The sequence below is a fragment of the Juglans regia genome, chromosome 6 (assembly GCF_001411555.2).
Source record: "Juglans regia cultivar Chandler chromosome 6, Walnut 2.0, whole genome shotgun sequence".
NCBI classification, from domain to species: Eukaryota; Viridiplantae; Streptophyta; class Magnoliopsida; order Fagales; family Juglandaceae; genus Juglans; species Juglans regia.
The window spans coordinates 35,797,484-35,817,766 of record NC_049906.1 but is presented as its reverse complement, the minus strand read 5'-3'; the positions used below and the strand labels follow the sequence as shown (position 1 = coordinate 35,817,766).

Here is a 20,283-nt window from a genome sequence, read left to right as displayed (position 1 = left end):
TAACGGATATTCAGGCCAATCAATAATTTAATGAACATATGTGGCCATTTGAAAGGAATAACAATCTTAGAAATAGTAAGGCCATAATGAAGAGGTAAGAGTTGCCAACTAATTTATAATCAGCATACTACTGCAGAACTTTCAACCTTCAAAGTTGTTTAAAATGATCAATTTGGTCCCACAGCAATTGACTTTACTCTGTTTTAGCACAGATGCATGTACGTAGTTAGAATTTCTCATACATGATATCCAAAAATCACCAATCAATTCCACCTTATTTTCTAGTATACATGATTTGAGCCGTTATAGGTTATCTCAGCATCATAAATAAAACACCTAGACATGCCATGTTCTTTAAAAAACAGAACAACATACAATACAATTCCACTTATCTCCTCTAAAAGAGTACTGTGGTCCCTCAACATCTATTACCCATTCTTCTCTTCCCCTCAGCTGGACATTAACCGAAATCTTAACAATTTCAATTTCTAATAACTCATAAAGATAGTTGGTATATGTAGGATCATCATCAATTTTCGAAAACAGATCATCAAGGACTCTTAACAATGAAGATTTTCCGAAAACACAAGGGCATCACAACTGTGCCTAATTTACAAGGACTACAAGTCTAAGCACTACTCATATGGTAAAAAATTGATATAACGACTGTCTAAATGAGGCTGGTGTTGGATGATGAATTTATAAAACAGCACAAAATACTGAGACATTACGACAAAGATACTTGCTCTCTAGCTTAATGGAAGTTTTTTGAACAAGGAGAGGCGTTTTCTGACTTTTAGCAAGTGTTTTTAGCAGATACTTGCTGTAATAACGATATAGAAGAAACTTTTCAGGGCAGCACAACACTTGAATTCATCATCCAAGAAACAAACTAATGGCTATAAGTAAACGAACAAAGTAAAAAACCAAGTGATTATTGTGGAAGCATCCCTCAAAACTCAAATAAGAAAGCTTTTCTAGGGATCCAATGGAATCATGCACTTCAACTAGTCTGTTACAGCATCCCTCAAAACTAATGGACTTGAGAAGATTTATATCACCTCACTAAGATGATTATGATTTTTATAAATCATCAAATTATTTTTTCTTATACAAATTGGCCATATCATTGGCAAAAACAATCATAAAGAGATCTTACAGGGTAATACATGCCTTTGCCAGATTAGACAAATAGTGCAAAACTCAAAGCAAAACCAAAACCATAGCCCTGCACAAACTTGTTCTCAGTCAAATGCTGGATGGAGGTCTGTGTCATTGTAGCATCAATAGTACAGTCCCAACTTCATTCATTCCACACATTCGTTGATTCAATCTCCTCATGCGCATGCGTCTCTCCATACATGCATGTCTAGGTGTTTTATATATGGTCTATGAGAAACGAAGTTTATGAGGGAGTTTTTTGAAATGCTGTGGTTAGCACTAGAAAATCTCCTTCAATGATCATCTTATCCAGTTTTCTGTTGACTGCTTCAGTGATTACTGGAAGAGTTTCTTCACTCTGATTTGGATGCATTGAATGGAGTTGACAGGTTTTGGCAAATATGATGGCCCCCCAGAGTTGTTTCCTCCCACTGCTGCACAAGTGCTTGTATGTTCTCTCACTGCTACATGAAACCTCAATATCTTTTCCCATCTGAATGAAAATTGAACCCAGGTAAGAACTTGAACTAAAGGAATGGACCAGAAACTGATTTCTCTTCTATAATGGCATCATTAAGTCTCACCTTGGCACTTCTTTAATGACATCATTAAAATCTTTAATAACTGAGATATATTATTTTGGATTTCCCATCTGATTTCTCTTGTATAATGACATCATTAAGTCTCACCAAAGCTTCCTAGACAAGACAGATTATTAAAAAAATCTATAAAAGAAGTCCGTATGAGGTAAATTCAAAAATCTATATCTCAGTTTTCAAGTACATATACTCTAGAGAGAGATACCGGATATTGAAGAAATGACAACCTTACTCGAAAGTAAACCACCATTAGAGCAATAATATTCTTTGCATCAATGTGGTTGTGCTTTTTCTCATCCAACATGAGCAATACTACAAATACACATGCAACCTCTGTAGATTAAGGGAATTTTATTTTATTTCATTGAAGAGTGGGTGTAGTTCTATCTCCAATAACAAGTCAATATTGCTTTAAGCAAAGGTCACAGAAGTCAATATGTGGAGGAATATGTTATATCGAGCATCACCAAGTTCATGGGGCATAGAATTGGGCAATGTCAAAAAAAGGACAGAGATGCAAGCTAATTTTGGAAAATGCCACTGCCGGTTTCTTTCTCCTCTTTTGGTATCTAGAAAGAAACTAGAAAAGAAAGAAAAAAGAGAGAACGGACACATTTTAATGGGAAATCCTACCTGCAATCCAAGGTCATCTTCAGTGACCAACATGGGCAAGTTGGGATATCATTAATTCATCAATTTTTAAAAGATGTGTGAGTCGAATTGAAGATCATTTCAAGTCAACATTATTTGGCTGCAGCCTGCATACCCCTAACAAAACCCACAATGCCTATTAGACTCCCATAGTGGCAAAGATGCTTAACCACTCTGTATCAACAAGTTTTAAATCTTCTAAAAAAGAGGAAGTTTAAATTGTTTTTGCAGACAGTGTCCCAGAACCAAAAAGATCAGATTATTAAAGAACAGATTTCATTGCTAGAGTATATTTAGCTCTATGATAAAGTCATTATACTAAATTATAAATTGTTATCAACATGGTGTGAGACATCTCAAACAATAAGTCAATATTGCTTTAAGCAGAGGTCATAGCTGATAGCTAGAAGTGATCAATACGTGGAGGAACAAGGAGGTAATATGTTGTGTGGAACATCAGACACAAAGTTTGTAGTACGGATCATCCATTTCAAATTTCAACAGATATCCCAACCAAGTCGAAGAAGGCCTCTTTCTTTGAAACTTTCCATCTTTGCTGAGGCCTTTTAAAGGATGGGTTACAAACTTGTTTCTTTTTCTTCCCTTGCTTTCCTTTCATGCCTGTATACCACATTGGCTACGCAACACATTGTAAACCAAGAGGAATTTTGTCTGTGCTAAGGTCTGAAATGGCTTGTTTTGCTAATTGTTCTGTTTGATATGATTAATTTTCAAAATGCTTTAGTCTCTGCTTATTCCTACTGTTGGAGAAACGGGACGATTGGTTGGAGTATAGGCCAAGCCACATGGTCTATACTCCAACCAACCGTCCCATTTCTCCAACAGTAGGCATAAGCAGAGACGCCTCGTTTGTTTTCGCAGATGAGAATATACCACAAAGATAGAACTTTAAATTAAAATGATAAATTAATTGGTCTCACAGCAATTGGCTTTACTCTGTTTTAGCACAGATGCTTGTTGAAAAAGATGATCATGAAAATCATTCTGTGCTATTCCCACGTCTGGAAATTGATAAAGAAGTATCCAAACTCTAAAATTCCCATACGGTGCATTGTTTATTTAATTAAAAAAGAACAAAAATATTATGAGTACTCAATTCCTATATTCGATACCTGGTTTGATTTCTCCAAAAATATAAAAGAATCCTCATAATCTTATATACAGATTATGAGGATTCTCTTGGCTTGAAAAATTAGGTTCTTTAGAACCAGTAGCCCCAATAACTGACAATGAATCCCCTTCCAATAGCAAACTTGAGAAACCTAAAGTCAAGATCATTTAAAGACCCCTTAGAGAAGTCAAAGCCTCTATATCATCTACGTCAAACAACCCAAATTCCTTCCAGACTCAAAGCAAATAAGACATCACATTTTTCATTCCTTAAAATAGCCCCAATAACCGCACAGTCAGAAGAATACCAAATTTGAAGTTATAGTTGTCACATTCGGTTAAAAAAGACAACAAATTTTGAAAGGAATTTACCACTAAGACTCAATACACAGAATTGCATATACAATGTCTGGAATCCTATTCCCCGGAAATATAATTCCTCCTGAAACTGCCTCTTCAAGTTGTCTCTGTTGAATGAATACCATTATAACTTTCAGTAATACAACCCATAAAAATTAATGGCATACACAAATACGTATTAGAGAGAGAGAGAGAGAGAGAGACCTCAACCAATGATCATGTCATAAGGCACCTCAATCCAACAAATCTTTTGATGCTTGCAGGAAGAATAACAATATCACTCCTTGACAGTTCTAACGTTCCCAAAGTGGATGAGAAATTAAATGCTGTAAAGAAGTCAGACTTTGATAGGACACAATCGCTGAGATTCAAATATTCATTCATTTGATGAAATTTCCCACTCTTCTGTTGACATGACACAGGGCGTGGAACATCTTTTCTCCTTCTTTGGAAGCCCCTGCAATACGAAGATTATAAATGACCACCTTTATTTCAGTGGCAAGTCGAAGCTCTAAACTTGAAAATATTACTTGAAAATTAAAGGAACAGAGGCGACTTACTTACTTGGGGTTATCATTAATTGAATAGCGCATGCGTCTCTTCATACATAGTTTGTTTGCTGACACAACAGGGGAATAGAAAACAACAATTGAAGATTCCGCCAAAACAACCATCTTCACGCAGAATGGTTATGAAGCACCATGGCATCAACTATGTAATGGCTATAAGTAAAATCATCATCCAAGAAACATAAATTAAATGTACAATGGCAGAGAGGTGGAAATTAAATATTACTTGAAAATCAAAGGAACAGGGGAGACTGACTTACTTTCTTCATCCATTTTTCTTTTTTTATTTGCTCTCCTTTCATTCTTGTATACCACTTTGGCTCTGCAACTTTTATAAAACCGCACCACCTTTTCATAAGAATATTGGAAATCAAATTGAACTCGCAAATTGTCCAAAACCTTTAGTTCAAAAGATTGTAAATTGGAGTACCCCACCCATACAACATATCCAGGAGTATTTCCCTCTTTTGTGTACGAACAATCCAAATTAACCAATTGTACTCCTTCTTTAATACAGCATACATGATTTGAGCTGTTACTAGTTATCTTAGTATTACAACCAATATCTGTCGTCCATCTTTCAACATCTTTAACAAACACTACGTGATATAATACAATTCCGCTTATCTCCTCCAAATAGTGTGGCCCCTCAATATCTATTACCCACTCTTTATGTCCCCTCCGTCTGCCATCATCATCATCTTTTAAAAACTCATGAACATAACTCAACCACTCTGAAATCTGATTTTCTGGAAACAAAGTAGTATCATATTCATAGTCTCCCTGTTAAACGTTAAATATCATCATCAATTTAATTTAATTTAATTTAAGCAATACATGCATACTATTAAAAATGAGATCACACATACATACATACATACCTTCCACAATAATGGATTTTGCACTTTTTCATTCCATATATTCTCATGCATTTTGTCGCAACCGGACAACTCAATTTCTTCTAAAGATCTGATGTGGCTTCCATTGAATTCCAATATTTTTGATACTTCCGAAAATCTCTCTAATGACTTGCATCCCACAACATCTACGTGTCTTATATTTGGTGGAAGCTCTATTATTTCTTCAAGTTTCTCACAATGGCGCAAGTCAAGATTTGTTAGTGCAACGAATTCTTTGATGCTTGTGGGAAGGCTAACAATTTTAGTCTTCGATAGATCTAACCATTGCAAACTGGTAAATAAATTTGATTCTGAATGGGAACAACTAATTTGAAGATTCGATACTTGTAATCCAGTGCTCCCATTGCTTGAATTCGTTGGAGGCGCCAATTCACAATTTGGACAATCAGAAATGTCGATATAATCTAAATGTTGCAACTGAATGCAAGCATTATTTGGGAGACGCTTAAGGTTTTTGCAGCAGTGTAGTTCTAATACCTCAAGTCCAACAAGGTTCCCGATGGATAAAGGCAGTTCTTCTATTGCGGTGCCACTTAGATTCAACTCGCTTAAACATTCCATTTTACACTCGATTTTAGGAAGATAATGAAGGCTTGAGCAACCTTGAAGAAAAAGCTCGCGTAAAGACCTCAAATTGAGGCTTCTTGGAAGGATTTGGAGTTTAGAGCATCCCCAAAAATCCAAATTAGAAAGATTTTCCAAAGATCCAACGGAATCATGCACCTCAACTAGTCTTGTACAATTTTGTACACTCAATTCCTTCAAATTTGAGATGCTTGAAAGATCCGGAATCTTTTCTAAGAAGTTACACTCATCGAAAGTCATAGTTGTCAAATTCTGTAAAAGAAAAAGAGGAAAAGTTTAATACTGGACTTTACTACATAATTCAAAGAAAAAAAAGCCGTTGATGATGATTATAATTGTGTACGTACCTTGGGCTTGAATCCATCCCCCAACTCCTTTATGAGGCTATGCCGCATCTCAAAGACAATGAGTTTTGTTCCATGAAAATTGGATGGCATAGATTGCAAAGGACATTCACCCAAATCAAGCAAGCTTAACTCATTAGAAAGGTAATTAGGCCCTCCAGATAAACATGCATTGCGATTTATAAATATTCTGAGTCTTTTCATCTTCTTGAATGCTTTGGAATGTAAGCATATCGAGTCTCGTTCTGGCAAATCTATCAATATCCCTTCAATTTTGTTTGTTACCTAGTGCAACAACATATACAACATGTATTAGCAAATTAACTCACATCTAGATTGTACGTCTTTATATCTTGCTTTTCTGCTAATATTTTCCCAATTGAGTAATTTTTTCTAATGTTTGAGTTTCCAAAAGCAATTAATCACATTCAAAATATCAAAAATTAATGTCTCTTCAAAATCTGCATATCATTGAAAACTGTTCATAAATGTAACGGAAGATGCTCATAAAAAAAGTAAAATTTCCTTTTTTCTTCATTTACTCTCTTACCGTATTTTCTTCTAGTACAGAACGAACATCTTCATGAAACCATAACCTGCTACGTTTGCCAGGTTCTTTAGGTGATTCTTGTCGAACAATTTCTCTACCCATATCTTGTAGCAAGTCATGCATCCACAATTTTCCATGCTCATCAACACTTATGAGACACTTCTCCATAAGCCTTGAAATACCATCATCTGGAAGGAAACGACAACTATCTAATACTTTGATGACATAATCTACATCTTTTGTTTTGAAGAAACAAGCAATATCAAGGAAAATATCCTTCTCATTATCATCCAATCCTTCATAACTTGTTCCAAGTATCATTTGAATATCTTTGTTAGGAATTCTCTTGAGCTTATCCAATGCACTTTTCCATTGATGTATGCTTCTTCTAACATTTAGATCTGAACCTAGAACCGTTAAAGCTAGTGGAAGACCCCCTGCATATCGTACTACATCTTCTGTTAGTTCCGCATAATCATCAGTAGGCTTTTCTCTCTTGAAGGCATGTAAACTAAAGAGCTGAAGAGCTTTGTCGTGATCCAACTCTTTCATCTTGTATGTTGAATCAACTGCATGACTAGTCAATAAATTTTGATATCTTGTTGTTATGATGATTCTACTTCCTAAACCAAACCAATCACGATGTCCAGCTAGATTTTTTAATTGGACCAACTTATCCACATCGTCAAGAATCAGTAGAATCTTTTTAGAGCAAAGCCTATGCTTTATCACATTGATTCCTCTATCAACATTACCAACTTTCAAATTCTTAGAGTCTCCTAAGATCTCATAAAGAAGTGTCTCCTGGAGGTGCATTAGACCACCCTCTCGATTTGATTCTTCTCGAATATTTGCAAGAAAACAGATAGCTTCAAATTGATAAGCAATTGAGTTGTAGATTGCTTTGGCGATGGTTGTCTTTCCAATTCCACCAACTCCAAGGATCCCTATCATGCGTTTGTCATTCATCCCAATACTTAGAAGCAAATTAATATCATTTATATGAGACTCTATTCCGACTGGATACTCGGCAACGTTTAAGTATATACGATTTACTATTCTCGAAACCTCTTCAACAATTTCGTTGATGAATTCAGCTTCGTTCCTACCAATACAGAAGATCATAAGGAACAATCAATGAGATGGACTCTTCAAATGAAAAGAGATAGTAACATAACATACAAATAAATATAGTGAAATTGCTAATATATATATATATATATATATATATATATATATATATATATATATATATATATATATATATAAGGTATTTCGTCATCTACTGCAAAAAAAAAAAGAAAAAGAAGAGTTTAATTCTGAAGTCACACGATGATCATTAGAATTAAGCAATACCTGTTCCCTAAATGAAACCCGGACAAGTTGGCCACCTCTTCGAGTGTTTCCTTCCACCTCCGCACCTTCATGTCATCATTAAACCTATGTTGATGTTTTGCAAATGCTTCACCAAAACTCTTTCTTTGATGTCGTACTTCTGATGGATCTACGTTGTAAAACACAGGAAGAATGATTTGTTGCCTTGTTTTATTACAATCAAGGATCTTCATCAGCTCGTCTAAGCACCATGTGGATGATGCATAGTTTTGAGAGAGTATAATGATGGCAATTCTCGACTCTTCTATAGCTTTGAGAAGTGCCTGTGAAATTTCCTTCCCACTTCTAAGTTCGTTGTCTATGTAAGTGTTGATTCCCTTTCGATGTAGAGCATCATAGAGATGGGCAGTAAAATTATTGCGAGTATCTTCACCTCTAAAGCTCAAGAATACATCATGATTCCATGGAAGGATGGAAGGAGATGAAGAGGATGAAGAAGAGGAAGAAGCTCCTGATTGAAAGGCCATAGAAGAAGAAGTCATGCTCTGATCAGTACGTATGCGCGATAACAATTTAGCAAGAGGTCCAATCATAGAGCATGCAGTACTTATGGCAAATAAATTATAGAGATAAAGTGGGTCAGAGAAAGGAGAAACTTCTCGGCAACTACTTCTTGGCTACAACGTCAACCATGCATGCCAGCTAATTAATCAGCATACGATTGCAGGACTTTCAGCAATTGACTTTACTCTGTTTTTAAGCACAGATGTTGTTCCCACGTCGGGAAATTGATAAAGAGTATCCAAAATAGAAAGAGTGTAAATTCGGTATCGACTAGTATAATTTTTTTATTTCAAAATACTTCTTAAATATTTTTAAAAATAAAAAAAAAATACTTTCTTAATCATTAAATAAAAAAAAATTAAAAAAAAAAATTCTGTACAAAATCTGGGTAGCTCTATCATTTCTCAAATAGAAAAGAATCCTCATAAGATCGATTATGTACCCACCAATCAGAACATCTGTGGCCATTTCAAATAGTAAGGCCATGATGAAGAGGTAAGAAATGCATTTACATTGGCAACTTCCTTTAAATTGTCAGCTAATTATTAGCTAAGAGTAATTGATGTTTGGACGGTCAATTTATTTGAAATCCTAACAAAAGTAATTGCTCGGTTGATTTATATGGACTTGAATTTGAAACCGTGTAATTAATATAATATGTAACGTACACAATTGAATTGTGAAACCATAGGACCCACCGATCGATGCATATGGCTACCAAGTTAGGCTTCACCAATTTAATTCCTCCATACATAAATATCTCAGAAATGGGATCAAGAGTCTTCTCAAAAGTCTTCTCAATCTATACAACTTCTATTCTCCCACGCTAGAAAATCTCAAAGGTCTTTTAGTTCATACGGGTGAGATCTCGACGTTTGTTTTACACAGTAGGACTTGAATTTGAAACCGTGTAAAGGGATGCAAGTATTTTTAGGCAAGTACTATAGCAGGAGCCCCAACAGTGGGTGTAGACTCACACATAAATAAAATAGCCAACTTGTAGGCAACTTCCTTATTTTTAAAAAAGTGTATTAATCAGGCAAATGTCATGTGCGTTGTGTCTTCAATTAAAAAAAATGAAAGGAAAATTAAAAGAAAGATGAGAAGCTGAGAAAAAATAAAAGAAAAAAAAGATGAGTATCTTGTTGGCAACTTCTTTCGGGCTTCTTGTCACTCGGAGAAAATTAATATGGAACACAATTGAATTAGTAAACCATAGGACCCACCGATGCACCAATTTTCCCGATATGACAACTTCTATCATGAGTTCAAAAGACTTCTCAAAGTCTTCTCTATAAACTTACAAAAGTCTTGAGTTCATACAGAAAATTAATGGGTGTGAGATCTGGACGTTTGTTTTACGCAGTAGGACTTGAATTTTCGAAGGTTTAAAGGGATGCAAGTAGACTTACCGAGAAACTTTGAATACAACGACTTTATTTAATTCACAGCCTCAAACAAAACATATATACAATCCTCACACAGCATCTTTTGAAAAGCATAACAGCAGATGCCTTGGAATACATCACACACAGAAACATTTATAATGCAATAAATGCAGATGATTCTGCAGAATGGATCATGATCAGTATCCTCTGCAGATCAGGAAAAAAAAAAAAAAAAGAGAAATTAGATTCAAAGAAGTTCAAAACTAAATTGAAAAGAAAAATATTGAAAAGAAAACAAAAACAAACACTGTTGAAATTTTGTGCCTGCTAGAGACGAATGAGCAAGATAGATACCACCATTGGAATTTTGTGCCAGCTTAGTCCATCGTGGGTCTCGTGGTTGACTTTTAAAGAAGTGCGGTTTTTTTAATCCGTCTGGAAATCTTTCCAATGACATGCATCCAGTTGCATTTACGACTTTTATTTTTGGTGGCAGTGCAAGAATTTCTTGAAGTTTCTTGCAATTCTTTAACTCAAGGGACCTCAACTCATCAAACTTCTTCAACCTTTCAGGAAGCCTAATAACATCACTCCCTGAAATATTTAAACGCTGCAGAGTAAAGTAGTGATTGAAACTCATCATGATATCTGGGTCTGGCAGGTGATAATTTTGAAGATCCAAATATACCAGCTCCGGAAGGTCTATTGAGCAACAATCATCCTTCAAGATATTTGGAATAAAAACAAGTTTTGAACAGCCAGCGAGAACAAGAGTATTCAGATGTCGAAATCGAAGAATGCCAGTCGGGAGATGCACAAGATTTTTGCAGCCTCTTGGATCTAATACTTCAAGCCCAGAGAGGTGCCCAATGAATAAAGGCAATTCTATTATATCGGTGTATGCCAAACTAAGCTTCCTTAAACATTCCCTTTCGAACTCGATTTCAGGGAAATTTTGAAGTCTTAAGCAACCTTCAACGGCGAGGAATTTAAGACACCTAAACTTGAGGCTTGTTGGCAAACTGGTAAGCTTAGTGCAACGGGCAAATGAGAGATGCTCAAGCTTATTAAGGGATCCAACAGAAGCATGAACCTCGACTAAGTTTGTACAATCAGCAAAATCCAGCCACTCTAAATTTGGAATCCGAGAAAGATCGGGGGTTTTTGTCAGAGATTCACAAAAAGACAAGTCCATTCTGGTCATATTCTGGAAATTCTGTAAAGCAAAATTGGAGATAAAGTTCACTTTAAATATGATTACAACATAACTAAAATTAAGGAAAGAAATATTTTAATTAATGGTTGTACCTGCAATCCCCTCATTCTAAGATCAACCAGTTTCTTTCCATGAAAATTATATGGCAGTGATTGCGACGGATATCTGTTCCAAATAAGTACTCTTAACTCTTGTTAGAAAGATAACTAGGTGCCTCTGAGAAGAGTGCATTATGATTTATGAAATATCTCAGGTTTTTCATCTTCATGAATGCCTCCGAACTCAAGCATATCAAGTCTTCTTTAGGTAAATCTATCAGTATGCCTTCAATTTTGTTTGTTCCCTGCATGGTGAGACAATACAGTAAAGCATTAAATCCTCTATATAGTAGTTCAGTAACTGCTAGAATTATAATATATGCACTTACAAATGCGTTTCTTCATGATCACCATTTACTCGAAAACAATTATAAGAAAAATCTACATTTTTCTAATTGGTTTCACTGCAACATAAATGAGTTTTGTGGACAAAGTTTTTGGTTGCAAAAAATCCGTATTTTCTTGTAAATTACCAAATATGCTTAAACTAAAATCATTTTTTGAAAGTTATTCTTAACGATTTTCTTCAAGTACATGGCGAATATCTTCATGATACCACTATCTACTGTGTCCACCGGGCTCTTCTGGTGATTCTTCTCGAGTAATTTCTCTACCCATATCTTGTAGCAAGTCATGCATCTCAAATTTATTACAAGCATCAATGGTAATGAGACACTTATCCATCAGTTTTTTTATTCCAATATTTGGACTTAAACCACAACTATCCAATATTTTGACAACATAATCTACGTTCTCTCCCTTAAAGAAACATGCAATGTCAAGAAAAATATTCTTCTCACTTTCACGCAAATCATCATAGCTCATTCTAAGTATTTTTTGAATCTTCTTGTGAGGAATTCTTATCATGTATTCTTTCAAAGCACTTTCCCATTCATGTCTACTTCTACCATGTAGATCCAAACCAAGCACTTCCAAAGCAAGAGGAAGGCCCCCAGCATAACGTATTATACGTTGGGAAAGTTCCAAGTAATTATCAAACGGTTTCTCTCTTTTGAAGGCACACAAACTAAATAGCTCTAGAGCTTCATCATTGTTCAATTCCTCCAATTCATATGTTGCATCAACTTCATGATTACTCAGTAAATTTTGATCCCTTCTTGTTATAATGATTCTACTTCCTAAACCAAACCAATCACGATTTCCGGCCAAAGCTTTCAACTGTCCCCACTCATCCACATCATCAAGAATTAGAAGAACTCTTTTAGAACGAATTCTCTTTATCACATTGATTCCTCTGTCAATGTGGCCAATATTATAAACCCAAGATGCTCCTAGGATATCAGAAAGAAGAGTCTCTTGCAGTTGGACCAGACCATACTCGCTCTTTGAAGTTTCTCTGATGTTTTTCAAGAAACAACTACCTTCAAATTCAGAAGAAATCCTGTTATATACTGCTTTCGTAATAGTTGTCTTTCCAATTCCACCAACTCCGAAGATCGCTACCATATGTACAATATCATTATTTCCGATGCTTAAAAGGGAATATACATGCTCTACACGAGGCACCACTCCAATTGGATGATTGGCAACCTCAAAGTACGTTTGATTTATTATTTTTGAGTCCACCAGTTGAATGATTCTATGGATAAATTCAGATTCATTCCTATCAATTCAAAAGAGAAATAATGTAACACTCCGTATTTTAGTGTATTTTAATGAAGAAATTATTTTTATTGATTCAGAATTTATTATCTTGTTTTAAAATTATTGGATTTTTAATTAGGCTATTTTTATGATTTTTAGTTTACGAAAATTATTTTGAAATACTTTCTTTAAATTAATTATTGTTATGCGTTTAAATTTCTTCTCAAATTAAATTAACTTATTGTTGGGTTTAATTATTTATTTTCAATTTAATCACTGTGTTTGAATTAATTTATTTCACTTGCAGTTTTAAAATCGTTTCCGTTATATCATTTTTAAGACCCAAGATGTGAGGATTGGACCTCATTTCTTTCCCTGCATTTTCTTTTTCCTCTTTTTCTTTTTTCCCTCTTCTCTTTTTTCCTCTTTCCTTTTCTTCTTTTTCTCTTCTCTCCCCTACTTCTCTCCCGCGCGCAACAACTTCTCCTTCTCTCCCCCGCGTCCGTGCATCATCCTCTAGCCCGCCGCCGTGCGCCTTCGTCCGCCGACACCGCCCCTCCAAACCTCTTCCCCTCCGGCCGGCGATCCCAGCCATGTGTTTTCAGCCCCTTCCGCGCCACGAAACTCCCCCATGCGTGGCTTCAAGCCGCACGGCTTTTGGTGCTCGCGCGCCGCCTTCGCACCACCGTTGGCCACCACCTTTTCACCACACCATCCTCGACCTCCCAGCTACCTAATGCACCCATTCTTGGTTCCGATCTATCACCGGTGAAGCCCATCTATCTCCATCTCCGATTTGAGCATTTTGGCCTTCAACCACCATTTACGCCGCCACCCACGGCCAACAACCACCACCATTGGCTTCACCGACATCCCTAAACCCTTCCCTATCAATCTCGGGTCTTCGTTTGTACCCGTTCAAAAGTGAGTTTTTGAGACCCACAGCCACAGTGCATTTGGCACTGTTCTGTTGCTGTGCCGCCACTTCTAGCACCTCCGTGATCTTTCAAAATTATATTATAGCATTGTAAGTATTTTCTCAAATAACTTTTGAAATTTAAATGTATTTTCGCGCTAACTCATATTTACTACAAATTGGTTGGTTGTGCCGGACTTCGTCCGAGGAGTAACGGGGTTGATTGGATTGGGTGATGGAGTTGTTGGTATGATTGGTTTAGACTATGAGATTTGTTGGCTGTTCGGGTTTAAATATTGGTGTTTTGTGTATGACGTGGGTTGTGGCGGATATGGGTGATTTTAGGAAGTGATGATATATTTTGGGATTATGAAGGTTTTAAGTTTTGAGGAATTTAAAACAGGTTATTTAAGAAGCTTAGGCTTAATTATCGAAATATGTGATTTATTGGAAACTTACAGAAATTACGTGATTATTTTTATAGGTGACGATTTATAGTCGACTCGATATTTTTTAGGAAATTTTTGAAAAGCTAAGAAGTCCAGGTAAGCTAGATTCCTATGCTAGATTTGCATAAAAAGAAATGAACTGAGGTTAGTTTGTAAAAATGTGCATGTTGTTTTAAAAAGAAAAAGTGAAAAACAACCTCAGTAAATGTTTCGCATTCCCTTATGAGATACATATGAAAGAGAAAAGAAATGTTTTTGACATGAAATGTGTAGACATGAGCAATATTTGACATGTTTATGAAATATGCAAAAGAGCGAATATGTTATCATTGAGATTTTCATGCATGTGATATGAAATGATTTAGATCTGTTTTTGATAGGATGGAAATGAAATGAATATGTTTCGCACATGTTTTGATATGATAAAACTTTAGCATACTTATCTGTTCTGAATATGGTTCTGAGATAATACTGGTTCACGTGATATGGTTGGTACCACCATGATATGATATGATATGAGTGCACCCACTTTGAAAACAAAGTGGTCTTTTTACGTGTTCTTTCCTGTGTGCACACTCGGGGCTCCGAGATTGAAAAAGGGAAAGTTCACCACATGATACTGCCTGGTTTGGCCACCGGGGATAGCACAACCCTACCACGGGGGTTAAACATAGTATATGATATGATATGATAAGATGAAGATGTTCAGTTATGTTATGCCAAAGCGTTTTTGAATATGAAATGGATCCTTAAATATGAATTGTTGATTTTGAGTATGAAAAGATTGAAAAGTCGCTCTGAATTTTCTGATAACACGTTTTTCGGAGACCGGCATATAAAATAAAATGTTTTTGTTTCTTCATACTAAACTTTCTGAAAAGGCTCATGTTTACATACTAGTATATGTTTTCTGCTTACTGAGTTGTTGATAACTCACCCCTTATCTCCACCATCTTTTTCAGATGATTTGAATGTTTCAGTTGAGGATCAAGGATATGGAGCATGAGTGAGAAGAGTTAAGAATGATGGTTTAAGCATAAAAGGTTTATATGGGTATCGAGAATTTTCATTCAGTAAGCTTGTTGTGCTCTAATGATATGATTTGTTGGGAGATTGAGGTTTATATTAAGACTTTGTATTGTCTTAGAATAGTTATTCTGGAGAAATTGATGTAAATATATGAGTATTTTGTGCGATATAGAAAAATTAGAGTATGTACTATGTGGAAGGAAAATGATTTTTAAGTGACATGAGTTAACTCTCCGGACCCTCGGGGTCGGGGCCTCAGAGAGAACCCAAAACAAGCAAAACCAAGCTAATGCATTCTGCATGATTGCCAACATCTTTTGGTTGCTCAACCAATTATTTATCTTCTTTCTCAGAGAAGCATGCATTATGATTTATGAAATATCTCAGCTTTTTCATCTTCGTGAATGCCTCTGACCTCAGGCATATTAAGTCTTCTTTAGGTAAATCTATCAGCATGCCCTTCAATTTGGTCTGTTTCGTGGTGAGACAATACAGTAAAGCATTAAATTCTCTATATAATAGTTTGGTAATTGCTAAAATTATAATAGTTCAACGCACAGTCAATATATATATTATACTACCCATCCAGGCCGGCCGGATGTTCATGCGTGTTTATATATGCACTTACAAATGCATTTCTTCATCACCTTTTACTCTAAAATATTTATAACTAAAACCTACATTTTTCGAATAGGTTCCACTGCAACATACTTGAAAGTCATGCATCTTACCGTATTGTAAATTACAAAAATCCTTTCTTTTTCTCTTTTCCCCTGTTTTCCCTTGTCCTCCTCTTTTCTCTCTTTTCTTTTCTCTTTCCCTTTTCCAGTGTCAAAACTTCTCCGGCCTTCTTTCTTTCTATTTTTAGATGATGACTTTGTTGTAGAAAGACAGAAGAGTATCCCACAAAGATAGAACTTTAAACTTTCGAAGTAGTTTAAAATGATCAATTAATTGGTCCCACAGCAATTGACTTTACTCTGTTTTCCAAGTTTTAGCACAGATGCATGTTGAAAAAGATGATCATGAAAATCATCATTCTATTCATCATCCTATTAAATATGATAATAGGTAACTTTGAATCCATCCATCCATCAGAGAAAATATATTATGTTGTTCAATTCCTCTACTCGATACCTGGCCGTTTGATTTATTCAAATTTGTTAAGAAACGACAATTATTGGAAGTTATAGTTGTCACATTCGGTTAAAAAAGACAAAAAAAAAAAAAGAAAAAATGAAAGGAATTTACCACATAGACTCAATAGCCAGAATTGCATATACAAATTGACAGTATCATTAGCAAAAATAATGAAAAAGAGGTCTTGCAGAGTAAAGCCACTAGCTTGATATCTAAGATTTAAATGCCTTTGCCAGATTACACAAATGCTGCAAAACTCAGACCAAAACCAACACCAAAACCATACATATACTAGCACTGCAGGTCACATTCAAACTTGGCACAAGTACTAAAGCTACTGAAACTGCCTGAAATAGTTAGGTTACCCTGCACTAACTTGTTCTAAATCAGGTCCAACGTACGTTCTCCAAATGCCTGGGATCATCTTGAAATTATGTAAATGCTCTTGATATGAATACTCAGCTAGAACCCCTCAGAATAAATTATAGCTAAAACAACTCCAACTGAGATATCATGAGTTTTTGTAGGTGGAAATTCCCGCAATTAGCGAATGACAGTGATTGGTATCAACATATATGGTCTATGAGAAACGAAGTTTATGGGGGAGCTTTTGAAATGCTGTGGTTAGCACTAGAAAATCTCCTTCAATGATCAACTTATCCAGTTTTCTGTTGACTGCTTCAGTGATTACTGGAAGAGTTTCTTCACTCTGATTTGGATGCATTGAATGGAGTTGACATGTTTTGGCAAATATGATGGCCCCCCAGAGTTGTTTCCTCCCGCTGCTGCACAAGTGCTTGAATGTTCTCTCACTGCTACATGAAACTTCAATATCTTTTCCCATCTGAATGAAAATTGAACCCAGGTAAGAACTTGAACTAAAGGAATGGACCAGAAACTGATTTCTCTTGTATAATGACATCATTAAGTCTCACCTTGGCACTTCATTAATGACATCATTAAAATCTTTAATAACTGAGATAGATTATTTTGGATTTCCCATCTGATTTCTCTTGTATAATGACATCATTAAGTCTCACCAAAGCATCCTAGAAATTACGGCATTAATGCTATGACCATTTACTCTTTTTTAGCACAGATGCTATTCCCACCCATCAGAGAAAATATAATCCGTGGTTATTTCGCTTATATGTGGCCATTTGAAAGGAATAACAATCTTAGAAATAGTAAGGCCATAATGAAGAGGTAAGAGTAGCAAGTAAAGTTGCTAATGATTTGGAAATAAATGCTTTTCTCATACAATTTGAGCCATTACAGGTTATCTCAGCATCATAAATAAAACACCTAGAGATGCCATGTTCTTTAAAAAAACAGAGCAATATACAATACAATTCCACTTATCTCTTCTCTTCCGCTCAGCTGGACATTAACCGAACTCTTAACAATTTCAATTTCTAATAACTCATAAAGATAGTTGGTATATGTAGGATGATCATCAATTTTTCGAAAACAGATCATCAAGGACTCTTAACAATGGAATCCGATTTTCCGAAAACACAAGGGCATCACAACTATGCCTAATTTACAAAGACTACAAGTCTAAGCGCACTACTTTTATGGTAAAAATTTGATAAAAACACAAAATACAAAGGGTTAGTACTAAATGAGGCTGGTGTTAGATGATGAATTTATAAAACAGAACAAAATACAGAGCCATTACGACAAAGATACTTGCTCCCTAGCTTAATGGGAGTTTTTGAATAAGGAGAGGTGTTTTCTGACTTTTGGCAGATACCTGCTATAATAATGATATGGAAGAAAATTTTCAGGGTAGCACAACACTTGAATTCATCATCCAAGAAACAAACTAATGGCTATAAGTAAACGAAAAAAGTAAAAAGCCAAGTGATTATTGTGGAAGCATCCCTCAAAACTCAAATAAGAAAGCTTTTCTAGGGATCCAATGGAATTTTGCACTTCAACTAGTCTGTTAGGGTAGTTTCAAGTCTTCAAATACCATAGAGAACACACAAAAATGAAAGGAAAATCTCACCTGAAACTGCTTGGAATAGTTGAGTTGCCCTGCTTTCTCGATACCTGAAACTACCCGAATTGTGGCTCAATATCATGAGTTCTCAATTCGAATTTACCTGGTTTGCTTTCACCGAAAATAGAAAGAATCCTCATAGTCTTACATTGGTAATGATGTAGCAAGTAGAGTTTCTACCCGAAAATAGAAAGGCATGATTTGGAAAGAAATGCATGTACGTAGTTAGAATTTCTTACACAAATTGGCCATATCATTGGCAAAAACAATCATAAAGAGATCTTACGGGGTAATACATGCCTTTTCCAGATTAGACAAATAGTACAAAACTCAGAGCAAAACCAAAACCAAAACCATACATGCGGCATTCAATACTTGGGTTGCCCTGCACAAACTTGTTCTCAATCAAATGTTGGATGGAGCTGTGTGTCATTGTAGCATCAATAGTGGGTGGTAAGGCTCCAATGCTGCAAACATGGAAAAGCCCAAAAGAAAATTACCAGACAAAAGGCAAAAGTACAGTCCCAACTTCATTCATTCCACACATTCATTGCTCTGACTCAATCTCCTCATGCGCATGCGTCTCTCTCTCTCCATACATAGTTTGGTTGCTGAGACAACAGAGGAATAGAAAACAAAAATTGAAGAATACCAATTTAAGTGAAAAAAAGAATACCAAATGAGCTATTTTGGCAAAACTTTATGAAAACAGGGTATTGTCTCAAAAACGGCGACTTTACTTTCTTCATCCATTTTTCTTTTTTTATTTGCTCTCCTTACCAATTTAAATGAAGCAAACTAGCGGAGGAGTTAAACATGATAAAGAAACTAGATATTGGAAAGAAATTTGATTCTGAATGGGAACAACTAATTTGAAGATTCGATACTTGTAATGCAGTGCTCCCATTGCTTGAATTTGTTGGAGGCGCCAATTCATGGAGTGGACAATCAAGATAGAGTTGGCTTAAATGTTGCAACTGAATGCAAGCAATTAGGAGACGCAAAATTTTTTGGTAGCCCGATAGATCTAGACAACGAAGTCCAACCAGGTTTCCCGATGGATAAAGGCAATTCTTCTATTGCGGTGTTACTTAGATACAAGCTTAAAAATTCCATTTTACACTCGATTTCAGGAAGATAACGAAGGCTTGAGCACTGACTAAGATTAGGCCAACGTAAAGATCTCAAATTGAGGCTTCTTGGAAGGATTTGGAGTTTAGAGCATCCTTCAAAATCCAACACAGAAAGATTTTCCAAAGATCCAACGGAATCATGCATTTGTATACACTCAATTGCTTCAAATTTGAGATGCTTGAAAGATCCGGAATCTTTTCTAAGAATTGACAATTATAGAAAGTCATAGTAGTCAAATTCTGTAAAAGAAAAAGAGGAAAAGTTTAATGGACTTTACTACATAATTCAAAAGATAAAAAAAAAAAAAAAGTCGTTGATGATGATTATAATTGTGTACGTATTTTGGGTTTCAATCCATCCCCCAACTCCTTTACCAGGCTATCACGCAGTAGCAAAATAATGAGTTTCTTTCCTTGGAAATTATGTGGCAAAGACTCTCCAGGATATTGAGGCCAATCAAGTACTCTTAATTTCTCGGAGAGATAATTGGGTCCGCAAGAAATACGTGCATTACGATTTATAAAGACTCTT

At 35.6% G+C, this 20,283-nt stretch overlaps 2 protein-coding genes and 1 long non-coding RNA gene across 19 annotated transcripts in view; all 3 read right to left on the bottom strand.

The window, feature by feature from the left end:
* The window catches only part of LOC108996729 (disease resistance protein RPV1-like), a 105,872-nt gene extending 97,069 nt beyond the window's left edge, over positions 1-8,803 (bottom strand). The window contains exons 1-11 of one of the 14 annotated variants that reach the window (XR_004801757.1): positions 8,227-8,803; positions 6,871-7,975; positions 6,324-6,605; positions 5,353-6,228; positions 4,732-5,254; positions 4,467-4,624; positions 4,107-4,359; positions 3,915-4,009; positions 2,394-2,528; positions 1,993-2,072; positions 1,743-1,859 (exon numbers count right to left, since the gene is read on the bottom strand). Coding sequence is in view for 1 of the 14 variants with exons in the window: in XM_035691187.1 (XP_035547080.1) it covers positions 1,840-1,859; positions 4,732-5,254; positions 5,353-6,228; positions 6,324-6,605; positions 6,871-7,975; positions 8,227-8,798 (3,378 nt within the window). In the remaining 13 variants the exon portion in view is untranslated. Of the gene's footprint in view, positions 1-977; positions 1,655-1,742; positions 1,860-1,882; positions 2,073-2,393; positions 2,529-3,544; positions 4,010-4,106; positions 4,360-4,462; positions 4,625-4,731; positions 5,255-5,352; positions 6,229-6,323; positions 6,606-6,870; positions 7,976-8,226 lie in introns of those variants that run through there. The other 13 variants (XR_004801760.1, XR_004801758.1, XR_004801754.1 and 10 more) reach the window with 13 other exon arrangements.
* A 3,226-nt stretch (positions 8,804-12,029) lies between these two features.
* Positions 12,030-12,938, bottom strand: LOC118348684 (disease resistance protein RUN1-like). The gene has a single exon (XM_035690790.1). The coding sequence runs from the start codon at positions 12,936-12,938 to the stop codon at positions 12,030-12,032; it is 909 nt and encodes a 302-aa protein (XP_035546683.1).
* Positions 12,939-16,729: 3,791 nt separating this feature from the next.
* Positions 16,730-19,642, bottom strand: LOC118348765. 4 transcript variants are annotated; one of them, XR_004801770.1, is made up of 3 exons: positions 18,978-19,642; positions 18,625-18,729; positions 16,730-17,454 (listed from the first exon to the last, which is right to left on the bottom strand). It is a non-coding gene; the product is annotated as an uncharacterized LOC118348765 (long non-coding RNA). The 4 variants fall into 4 exon arrangements; XR_004801767.1 differs by lacking the exon at positions 16,730-17,454 and adding an exon at positions 18,343-18,369; XR_004801769.1 differs by lacking the exon at positions 16,730-17,454 and adding an exon at positions 18,343-18,369 and having other exon boundaries at positions 18,625-18,674.
* Between the last annotated feature and the right edge of the window lie 641 nt (positions 19,643-20,283).